Below are 12,925 nucleotides of genomic sequence, written 5' to 3' on the forward strand. Positions count from 1 at the left end.
TTGGGACAGAGGCAAAAAAAAGACTGGTAAAGTTGTGTAATGCTGAAAAACTAAACCTGGTGAAATATCACACAACTAATTAGGTCAATTGGCAACAGGTCAGTAACATGATTGGGTATTATAAGATCATTCCAGAGAGGATGGGTCTGTCAGAAGTGAAGATGGGAAGGGGTTCACCACTCTGTGAAAGACCGCATGGGCAAATAGTGCAACAATTAATAACATTCCTCAAAGTATAATAGCAAAGAGTTTGGGGATCTCATCATCTACAGTACATAATATAATTAAAAGATTCAGAGAATCCGAATAAATCTCTGTATGCAAGGGACAAGGCCGAAAACCAATATTGGATGGCTGTGATCTTTGGGCCCTCAGACGTCACTGCATTAAAAACAGACACATTACTGTAGTGGAAATGACTGCCTGGGCTCAGGAACACTTCCGAAAACCATTGCCTGTGAATACAGTATGTCGCTGCATCCAGCCCTATAAAAACAAACATATGACAAAGGAGAACCCAAACTGTTGAGCAGCTGAAATCCTATATCAAGCAAGTATGGGAAAACATTTCCCTTTCAAAACTATAGCAATAGGTCTCCTCAGTTGTTCCCCAAAACGCTTAGAGAGTATTGTTAAAAGAAGAGGTGTTGCAACACATTGGTAAAAGTTTCAACTTTTTTGAAACGTGTTTGCTGGCAAACATGTTTTTTTTATTACTATTTTCAATAAAATATAGGGATAAATTATTTGTACATCATTGCATTCTGTTTTTATTTGCATTTAATGCAGCGTCCCAACTTTTTTTGAAATGGAGTTGTACATGATAATGATATTTTCTAAGCTTTTATATACTTTAAATGTGAATTTTTATAAATACAATGCTGGGCAGCACCACCGACTCTATGGGGTCCCTAACATTTTCTTATCCAGGGACCCCTACTCAGGCCATCAGTCAAACCAGAGACCCCATCACGTTACACAAAATCATTCAAATAAGCTATATTAGCCATATAAACAATAGTTGCAAATCAGATTTTGCATTTGCTTTGAGATTAAGATTGTTCAGAAGCTAATTAATGTTTAGTGTTGATTAAAATATTTGTTTAAATACTGTGTGTTCATGGTTCAGTTTTTCTATCAGCAAGATAAAGCCAAACATAAAATAAACACAAATGTTTCTCATTTTTATTTAAATAAATATGTTTGGGAGCCCTAAGGACTCCATGCAGCACATACTGACTACTACTAATGTGGAAGATGCAGTACATACTGACTACTACTAATGTGGAAGATGCAGTACATACTGACTACTACTAATGTGGAAGATGCAGTGCATACTGACTATAATGTGGAAGAAGCAGTACATACTGACTACTACTAATGTGGAAGATGCAGTACATACTGACTACTACTAATGTGGAAGATGCAGTGCATACTGACTATTACTAATGTGGAAGATGCAGTACATACTGACTATTACTAATGTGGAAGAAGCAGTACATACTGACTACTACTAATGTGGAAGATGCAGTATATACTGACTACTATTAATGTGGAAGAAGCAGTACATACTGACTACTACTAATGTGGAAGAAGCAGTACATACTGACTACTACTAATGTGGAAGAAGCAGTACATACTGACTACTACTAATGTGGAAGATGCAGTACATACTGATTATTACTAATGTGGAAGATGCAGTACATACTGACTATTACTAATGTGGAAGAAGCAGTACATACTGACTACTACTAATGTGGAAGAAGCAGTACATACTGACTACTACTAATGTGGAAGATGCAGTACATACTGATTATTACTAATGTGGAAGATGCAGTACATACTGACAATTACTAATGTGGAAGAAGCATACATACTGACTACTACTAATGTGGAAGAAGCAGTACATACTGACTACTACTAATGTGGAAGATGCAGTACATACTGATTATTACTAATGTGGAAGATGCAGTACATACTGACTATTACTAATGTGGAAGAAGCAGTACATACTGACTACTACTAATGTGGAAGAAGCAGTACATACTGACTACTACTAATGTGGAAGATGCAGTACATACTGATTATTACTAATGTGGAAGATGCAGTACATACTGACTATTACTAATGTGGAAGAAGCAGTACATACTGACTACTACTAATGTGGAAGAAGCAGTACATACTGACTGCTACTAATGTGGAAGATGCAGTACATACTGATTATTACTAATGTGGAAGATGCAGTACATACTGACTATTACTAATGTGGAAGAAGCAGTACATACTGACTACTACTAATGTGGAAGATGCAGTACATACTGACTATTACTAATGTGGAAGAAGCAGTACATACTGACTACTACTAATGTGGAAGAAGCAGTACATACTGACTACAACTAATGTGGAAGAAGCAGTACTTTGAATTAAAGAATAATTACAAAATCTAATGCCAACAAACTGACAGCTGTAATTACTATGTATTTCCACCATTACTTAACTAAAGGAGATGCAAATGCACATATAAAATTATTGTATTTCAGTTTTGTATTCAAAATATATAGTCTCATTTAAAAATAAAGTGAAATCCTTTAAATGCTTGCAGTATGGTAGGTAGAAAAGCATAAGAAAACATATCCTATTTTAAATGATTGTGTATACTTTCTATAGGCACTGTATTTCCATTTGTATCTGGTATCCTGTTGAATCTGAGCAATGCTTCCTTTAATATCACAGGTAGTTTCTTGTTGAATTAGGACCAGAGCCATAGAACCGCATAGCTGGCCTGATGATTCTAAGCTATCCCTGTCCACTTGATTGTATTCCTGATCTAGATTCTTCCTAGAAATTCTGTGCACAGCCCACCTGTTCCTGTCTGTATTTACTGACCTGCTGTTTAAGTATATTGATGAAGAATGCAGAATGTTCTCTTATAATGATGTGTACAGCCAGAACAGGACTGTCCACCCCTCGGAGCACAGTTTCTTTTAGGTTTCTTTTTAGGTTGTGATGTTTCTAGTGAGTTTTTCCTAGTCTCTGTGCATCAAACTTCTTATTGCTTGCTGTTTGTTAGTTTAGGTTTGGTATACGCGCTTGGTGGCAACTGGTTATGTAAAAAGGGCTTTATAGATTAAATTTAATTTATTGATTGATTAACTGAATATTGCCCACAATTCCACGTTAAAATGTTTTCTAGTTGGAAGAAGCACTGACAGGGTCATAGAAAGTAATGGAAAATCGTGGTAAAGACATCTGTCACAATCTGTCTTTTTAGGCCCACACAAAACCAACCTTATGATGGTAGGATTGTGGATAGTATATCAATAATAAACAAAGCATGCCGTCATGGGAAGAAAGGCCAAAGGTCAGCAAACACTTCTTCCATCAGTGTAGAGAAAGATGTGTTGATGTACACAAACAGAATGTTTCTGCATTGATGAAAGGAAAGGAGGTGGTGGATGTAGAAAGTGAGTCTTCCCTTTCCACATTAGTTCACAGTTCTCCTTGGTTTGAATTCTTACAAGTGAAACAATACCTTGACTACCTTCATTGGGCTTAATTCCCTCCTGTCTGGCATCTGTGTACAAAGAGGCAACCATGAATTACAGGTTGGTAGTAATGTACATGGAGATTGGCTGCTTCGTGGTCTGTGTCAGTGGATGGATCCTGGTTTGCTCTACAATGTCAATTGAGATGTGGACATGGTCTGAGGTATACAGCATGGTTCTGACCACTTCACAATACTTCTCCAACCTCTGGAAGGACTGCATTTCCGATTCAAGTGGAGTTTCCGATTGCAAGGTTATTCCGTCCTTGCTAGCACTGAACTGTAAGTATATTTTTTTTTAGAATTGAACATTTAGAAAACAATGTGTTCAAATGGGGTCCTAAATAAATAAAACAATTATGTTTATGTTATAGACATTATGTTTTATTGTAAACTATGGACACTGCTTGATTTTATAATAAATAAGTGCAGGAGCTGTTTAAAACACCCATCTGCCCCTCTCACTGGAAAGCAGCAGGCAGTCGCTGAAATCGAAAGTGCTCCATTTAATGGCAGGATTCAAAACATGAATGCGTAGGCTACTCTACGTTGTTATCTTGAAAAAAGCTAATTTGAAGCTCACTTGACCATTCCAGCACAAGTCCCAAATAAACCCGTTACCCGTATACTGTTGAATAAGAACAAGCGACAGCTCCTGCTCAAGTCAAGCACTAACTACGGTTCTGAGGCTTGAAGAAATTCATTAACGGACCAAAAATAATTCTGGCATTGTGTTTTTAATTAACCGTATGCGTTAACCAATTTGTGAATAAGGCCTTACTTCAACCGAGCAACACCCAGACTCAGGACAGTTGATATATGTTTCACTCAATGCACATCCCATGCTGTTGTGGTCCTTATGACGCTGCCCACTAAACCAGGAAGACTTTTTCAGAATCCTGACACACCAAAGGGAACAAACTCCATAACCTTCTACCTCGATTTCGCTCAAGAGAGCCACACCGCCACAGGGAGTCACTAAAACATAATTATGGAAGGCAGACATTTTTGATTACTAATACGATTGAAATTGTACTTCGCTATATATTAATGTATTAAGGTAACATAATGCATGACAAATGAATGAGGTGTCGTGCAGAAGTGAGTTCAAATGTAAATTCCTTAACTATGGTTTTGTTCATCCGGGACAGGGGACATCCATATGTGCCGTGCTTTGATCATCACTTCAATCATCGTGGGCTTGTTTGGATCCATTCTAGTCCTGGTCGGAATGAAGTGCACAAAGATAGGAGGATCTGAGATTGCAAACGCAAAAGTGACTTTTGCTGGAGGAATGAACTACCTTCTGTCTGGTAGACATTTTATTTTTGTCGGTCTGGTTATTCTGATTGTTGGATGGATGTTGGAGTCTAACTGTGAATTTGGCTTGTTCCAGGATTGTGTTCCATGATTGCATTCTCTTATTACGGGAATAAAGTAAGAGCGGAATTTCAGGATCCAAATTTCAGGGCACGAAAGTGAGTGAACCTCTACCAGTGGTGTTGGACTAATTCAGTAGTACAGCTTAAAAGACACTTTGTTTTTGGATTCAGTAGATATGTAAGAAAACATGTTGCAAGAAACAATTATTTGTATCATTTGCAGAAAGCTGTTCACAGTGATAATGTATAGCACGTCTTTGGGCTCAGTTTGATTGTATTCAAATAGGTTTGAAATTGGAGTTGGTGTATACATTGGCTGGGGAGGCTCCACCCTACTGATTGTGGGGGGCCTCATTTGCAGTATATTTGCATGGAAAGAAGGATGTCAATCAAGGTGTGTACTTTGTACCCTTTAAAAAAAGATATATCACTTGCTCTAGATATCAATTACTGTCAGTAATAAGGGCACCTCACCATGGTTCAATCTATCCTTTACAGGTCAAAAAACATACGCATGCCTGTCTACAAATTCCCAGATGCCTACATGGCATCACCTGCTAAAAAGATATACATACCAGTGTCAACAGCTCTCACAGATGGTGGAGACAGCAGGAAGAGCAAGACCAGCAAATCCAGCAGTGAGCCTAGAAGCAGTAGGAGCAGCAGCATGGCAATCAATAGTTTCAATGCATATGTGTGATCTGTCCAAAAAGCCTTCATTTTGACATTACATTATTTTTGTATTGTGGTGTAAAGACTGGAACTCTGCAAGTTTATAAACTGAATATAGAAATTTGCAATTAAATAATCTGTAACTTATTTCAACAACTGTGTACTTCAACGTTTTCCACCATTGTTTGCTTTGTAGATCACTCCATATCCTGAAATGTATTATATAAAATCCCAAACACAGAAATACTGAAAATATAGACATTCATTACCCTATTTAAATCATACTTTTATATTTACATTGCATCCCATATCCCTCAATCCTTCTCCTTATAATAATCATCATAAAACCAATCATGTAAAACCAAAATAAACATCATCCCATACTCTGAGTTTGAGCATTAACTATTCTGGCATAAGGCTAGGAAGCCTTATGGATGATGCAAATTGGATCGTGTATCTCCGGGATCTAATTTGATAAGCTTTTACAATTTTATATATCCTTAGATTTGTATAGCATTTTAAGTCCAAATAAATATTTAACATCTGATAATAATGCCTTTCAATTTCAAACAGTGACCCAAAAATATATATTTTTTAATGTTTTTTATATATGTAATTTTGTAATCCTGTGTCTTATTTGTTTCCTTATATGTAAGCAATACATTGTCGCTATTTTGAATTGTATTGTTTTATATTGTTAAATCATTGTTGTTTATAATAATAATAATAAAATGTAAGCTGTGAGCATACTTCAATATTCCCTACCATACCTGCCAAATATTATATCTCAGCATGTAGAATTCTTGACATGTAATGTACACTCACCTAAAGGATTATTAGGAACACCACACTAATACTGTGTTTGACCCCCTTTCGCCTTCAGAACTGCCATAATTCTACGTGGCATTGATTCAACAAGGTGCTGAAAGCATTCTTTAGAAATGTTGGCCCATATTGATAGGATAGCATCTTGCAGTTGATGGAGATTTGTGGGATGCACATCCAGGGCACGAAGCTCCCGTTCCACCACATCCCAAAGATGCTCTATTGGGTTGAGATCTGGTGACTGTGGGGGGCCATTTCAGTACAGTGAACTCATTGTCATGTTCAAGAAACCAATTTGAAAGGATTCGAGCTTTGTGACATGGTGCATTATCCTGCTGGAAGTAGCCATCAGAGGATGGGTACATGGTGGTCATAAAGGGATGGACATGGTCAGAAACAATGCTCAGGTAGGCCGTGGCATTTAAACAATGCCCAATTGGCACTAAGGGGCCTAAAGTGTGCCAAGAAAACATCCCCCACACCATTACACCACCACCACCAGCCTGCACAGTGGTAACAAGGCATGATGGATCCATGTTCTCATTCTGTTTACGCCAAATTCTGACTCTACCATCTGAATGTCTCAACAGAAATCCAGACTCATCAGACCAGGCAACATTCTTCCAGTCTTCAACTGTCCAATTTTGGTGAGCTCGTGCAAATTGTAGCATCTTTTTCCTAATTGTAGTGGAGATGAGTGGTACCCGGTGGGGTCTTCTGCTGTTGTACCCCCTCCACCTCAAGGTTGTGCGTGTTGTGGCTTCACAAATGCTTTGCTGCATACCTCGGTTGTAATGAGTGGTTATTTCAGTCAAAGTTGCTCTTCTATCACCTTGAATCAGTCGGCCCATTCTCCTCTGACCTCTAGCATCAACAAGGCATTTTCGCCCACAGGACTGCCACATACTGGATGTTTTTCCCTTTTCACACCATTCTTTGTAAACCCTAGAAATGGTTGTGTGTGAAAATCCCAGTAACTGAGCAGATTGTGAAATACTCAGACCGGCCCGTCTGGCACCAACAAACATGCCACGCTCAAAATTGCTTAAATCACCTTTCTTTCCCATTCTGACATTCAGTTTGGAGTTCAGGAGATTGTCTTGACCAGGACCACACCCCTAAATGCATTGAAACAACTGCCATGTGATTGGTTGATTAGATAATTGCATTAATGAGAAATTTAACAGGTGTTCCTAATAATCCTTTAGGTGAGTGTATTGTTTTAACCAATTTTGATGTTGACTGCTCTAAAAGGTCCAACAGTGCCACCATTTGGTCAAAGGAAATATACTGCTTTGCAAGATTTCAAGTTCCTCAGCACGTTTGTGGTATTTCATCACTCTAAATCAAAAGGATCAAGAAATATCAACCGTTATAAACATTTGCATTTTATAGTGCCCCTGTGTTGTTATACTCAAAGTGCCTGGATGAGTGCTGAGATTGTTTTGAACATGTGTACCAATGCATATTTTGCAATATGAATATCCATGTCCGACTTACCGTATATGCATTTATATACAGAACTAGGCCACGCCCACACTAGTGTTTATTGGTCACTGGGCGGACATGTTTCCTTTCTGGATTGACTTGCGTTGAGAGAGCATGGTCCATAGATGCCAGCGTTGACAGGCTTCAGTTTTGTGAAACGCTGTGCCATGGTCAGAACAAACTGTAAACATTGCTTATGATGAGCTAATTCTGTATTCATTACCACACTTATATAACAACTCATATAACATATAACAACACTCATCATGGACAATTCTTGCCATTGCATCAGAGTTTGTGGCCCTTGGGCTTGCACTACAATGTACATTTTGGACACATTGTGACTTTTTATCTCATGGGAAATACTTTACCCAAAATGATAATAATAATGAACGCCAAGAAACACTATAGGACATACAGCTATTTTGCTTCCTGAAACTTTCTTCAGCCTCCTCAGAGAGGAATTGTTTCAGAAAAATTCCTCTCAATTAACAAGGGGACATGAACTTTAATGACAATAATAATAATAATAACTTTATTTGTAAAGCATTTTTCTAGTACAATTACACAAAGTACATTACATACAATAAAACCAATATAGAATCATATATATTTCTTTCAAAGTAAAAAGAATAAACAAAATATAAAATCACAATGATAAAATATTTGTAAAAGCCAATCATAGCTTTTAAGTAAGATTTAAAAGAAAGCACTAATGTACCATCTCTGACATTCTGTTTTGGCAGTGGGTGACAGAAACCGTGTTCACTAAATCTACTACATAGAGTGGATATAAAAAGTCTACACACCCCTGTTAAAATGCCAAGTTCTTGTGATGTAAAAGAATGAGACAAATCAAGATAAATCATGTCAGAACTTTTTCCACCTTTAATGTGACCTATAACGTGAACAATTCAATTGAAAAACAAACTGAAACTCACAATAACCTGGTTGCACAAATGTGCACACCCTTAAACTAATTATTTGTTGAAGAACCTTTAGATTTTATTACAGAACTCAGTCTTTTTGGGTAAGAATTCAATTAGCATGGCACATCTTGACATGGCAATATTTGCCTACTCTTCTTTGCAAAAGCGTTCCAAATCTGTCAGATTGTGAGGACATCTCCTGTGCACAGCCCTCTTCAGATCACACCCACAGATGTTCAATTGGATTCTGGTCTGGGCTCTGGCTGGGCCATTCCAAAAAAAGAAATCTGGTGATGCCATGCTTTTGTGGATTTGGATACGTGCTTTGAGTCGTTGTCATGCTGAAAGGTGAACTTCCTCTTCATCTTCAGCTTTCTAATGGATGCCTGAAGGTTTTGTGCCAAAATTGCCTGGTATTTGGAACTGTTCATAATTCCCTCCACCCTGACTAATGCCCCGGTTCCAGCTGAAGAAAAACAACCCCAAAGCATGATGCTGCCACCACCATGCTTCACTGTGGCTATGGTGTTATTTGGGTGATGTGCAGTGTTGAACAAAGTTCAACCTTGGTTTCATCAGACCATAATACATTTTCCCACATGTTTTTGGGTGACTTGATGTTTGTTTTTGCAACTTCAGCCGGGCTTGGATGTTTTTCTTTGTAAGAAAAGGCTTCTGTCTGGCCACCTTACCCCATAGCCCATTCAAATGAAGAATATGGGAGATAGTTGTCACATGTAGCACACAGCCAGTACTTGCCAGAAATTCTTGCAGATCCTTTAATGTTGCTGTAGGCCTCTTGGAAGCCTCCCTGACCAGTTTTCTTCTCGTCTTTTAATACATTTTCGAGGGACGTCCAGTTCTTAGTAATGTCTCTGTTGTGTCATGTTTTCTCTGCTTGATGATTACTGTCTTCACTGTGTTCCATGGTATATCTAATGCTTTGGAAATTATTTTGTACCCTTCTCCTGACTGATAGCTTTCAACAATGAGATCCCTCTGATGCTTTAGAAGCTCTCTGGGACCATGGCTTTTGCTCTGAGATGCAACTAAGAAAATGTCTGGAAAATCCTACTAGAACAGCTGAAATGTATTTGTGATTAATCAGAGTCACTTTAAATGATGGCAGGTGTGTAATTATTTTTATTTAACATGAGTTTGATTGTGATTGATGGTGTGCACACTGATGCAACCAGGTTATTGTAAGGTTTGTATTTTTGATTTTTCAGTTTGTTTTTCAATTGAATTGTTCAGATAATAGGTCACATTTAAAGTGGAAAATGTTCTGACATGATTTATCTTTGTCTTATTACTTTACATCTCAAAAACCTGGAATTTTAACAGGGGCATGTAGACATTTTATTTCCACTGTATATTTCCTGGATCATCACTATATTCTGTGTAGGTCAGTATGTAAACCAGTGTGTTTCAAATCCAGAGGTTGCTGGTTTGTACAATAAATTGTGTTATGTTTGGAAAAATCAGACTTTAATTAATAGGAGGGCAAGGATTATCCCTGTGGATGGCAGAAATAATGACCCGTTATTTATTGAATTTAAATCTGCTCTGAAATGAAAGTAACCTGTTGAATGTGTTGGTGAGGGAGAGGCAAAAAACATATGAGTAATTTGGGAAAATGTCACTGTTATTTTACAGGAGATATGATTTGTGGTTTTCAGTGGCTGGCAGAATCCGTACTCCCAAACCCCTCATGTTCTTGACCCCGAGCCTGCCTACCCCCTGTGCTTCTGTCTTGTGGACCACCTCGTTATGACATAAGCCTGTCTCCCACCTCGAACCAGCCAATTCCTCTGTACCTCTAGGATTCTGATTCATTGTCTGACCTCTGCCTGCTTGCCAACCATGATCAATCAATCAATCAATCAATCAAATTTATTTATAAAACCCTTTTTACAACAGCAGTTGTCACAAGTGCTTTACAGAGACACCCGGCCTTAAACCCCAAGGAGCAAACAACAGTAGTGTTTAATTTCAGTGGCTAGGAAAAACCCCCTAAGAAGGTCGAATTTTAGGAAGAAACCTAGAGAGGACCCAGGCTCAGATGGGTGACCAGTCCTCTTCTGGCTGTGCCGGGTGAGATATTAAGAGTCCAATTGGAATAATAAATACATTTCTCTGGGCTAAATCCAGAGTCTATTTGATTTTAGACTAGGTCAGAAGTATGACCAGGTGGACAAGGACAGGGACAGCAACGGGCCCCCCAAACCAGGTAATCCGCAGGTGTGGACCAGGACCTCATCTCCTTCTAAAATTTAAAACTGGAGGAAACTGAGAAAAGTTAGTAGTACATCCCTCATATCCCCCAGCACAATAATATAGCAGCATAACACCTTGGAACTGAGACGGGGGGGTCCGGTGACACTGTGGCCCTACCCGGGGGAGGCCCCGGACAGGGCCCAACAGGCAGGAAATCAATCCAACCACATTGCCAGGCATCAACAAAAGGGACACCCACCAACCGCAACCCCCCTGAATGAGGGCCGAGTATTGCTAGCAGCGTACAGCCCATGAGACTGCCATTTCCTACAATAAACATCTGTGAACAACATCTCTTCTCTGCCTCTGTGTCCGCACTTGGTTCCAGACAGAAAAAGTGTCCCATTTTAATTCAATTAAACTCTACTTTTAAATTAAAGTAACCTCTTGAATGTTTTGGTGAGGGAGAGACTCAATACAGTATGAGTAATTTTAGGAAAAATCACTGTTCATTGACGGGGACACAGATTCCGGCGGTCTGTGGCTACGATATTCTGTTCCACCTAGGTACTCCATGTATACACCATATTTTGAGGGCATATTGTCAACCGACTGGTTTGCTCAGTATGTTGAGCAGTGTGCTTTTACCGCCACAGGTGGTTGGTTTGGATCCCACAGGAATCTGTATAATGTTAGCAATTTACGGAAAAATATTTTTCTATTAACTGGAGGGCAAAGACATTCTCTGTTGTTGACAGAAACAGTTTCACATTCTAATTCAGTTAAATTCTACTCTGAAATGAAAGCAAACTGTTGAATGTATTGGTGAGGGAGGGACACAAAACAGTAAAATTTATTTAAGGAAAAATCACTGTTGATTCACTAGGACACGGATTCCGGCAGTCAGTAGCTGCCATATTCAGTGTCCCCTAGGTACTCCATATATATGCAGAATATTGAGTGTGTTTTTTTTTCCAAACACCCAAAAGTGATCAGGCAGGTGGAGCAAAGGAGAAATGTCCTACAAGAGACAATGTGCAACAAGACATTGTCCCATTGGTGGTAATCCAGTAGAGGCAGCTGCAGTCTTAGGCCTATAGGTAGATCTTTTCATAATGTGATTTGAGTAAATCTATACCTTAACCAGACCTTACCTGGAGATATTTTGCGTGATTAGTCTAATGAGTCCATCCTTTGTGTGATTACAAAAATGTCCTCAATTTCAAACAGCTTTGCTTCACCTGGTTGATTTGTTTCTCTCTTTTGGATGTTTGGAAAAACAAGCTTTTGGTTGTAAGGATGCAAACAATTAAATAAATTGTGTAATGCATGGTCTTTTCCAAACCATGTTTTCTTTCCCCTCATCAATAGGCCCCGTCTATTTAATTCCTTAAATTGTTGATGACAAACATACATTTGAGAAAAAAAATTCAGGCTGTACATGTAACCTCAATTATAAAAGAGAATTGTGAAGGATTTGGTATGAAGTAACAAATCTTCTACATGCTTTGTAAGTTGGAAAACCTGCAAAATCGGCAGTGTATCAAATACTTGTTCTCCCCACTGTATTTATAGTGCAGTGGCCATTGACTGTGTAGCTCAATATGTAGAGCAGTTTGCTTTTGCAGCCAGATGATGTAGGATCAAATCCTGAAGCAGTCCGGGATTTTTGTTATTTTTGTTAAAATCTCTTTCAACTAATTGGAGGGTAAATATGTTCCCTGTGCCTGATTGAAATAATGTCAGAATTTCTATTGAATATAAATCTACTGTTAAATGAAAGTTACCTTTTAAATGTGTTGGTGAAGTAATTTAGGGAAAAATCACTGTTCATTGATAAGGGACACGATTTCATCAATAGGTGGCTG

At 38.5% G+C, this 12,925-nt stretch overlaps 1 protein-coding gene across 1 annotated transcript; it reads left to right on the top strand.

Moving 5' to 3' along the window:
* Positions 1-3,463: 3,463 nt before the first annotated feature.
* On the top strand, positions 3,464-6,173 carry LOC105024746 (claudin-10). Its single transcript, XM_010894861.3, has 5 exons — positions 3,464-3,826; positions 4,696-4,857; positions 4,941-5,022; positions 5,213-5,320; positions 5,425-6,173. Exons 1-5 carry the CDS (start codon positions 3,595-3,597, stop codon positions 5,624-5,626), a joined length of 786 nt encoding a protein of 261 aa, XP_010893163.2. The 5' UTR covers positions 3,464-3,594; the 3' UTR covers positions 5,627-6,173.
* The last annotated feature ends 6,752 nt before the right edge of the window (positions 6,174-12,925 follow it).

This window comes from Esox lucius, chromosome 16 (genome assembly GCF_011004845.1).
Source record: "Esox lucius isolate fEsoLuc1 chromosome 16, fEsoLuc1.pri, whole genome shotgun sequence".
In the NCBI taxonomy this organism is placed as follows: Eukaryota; Metazoa; Chordata; class Actinopteri; order Esociformes; family Esocidae; genus Esox; species Esox lucius.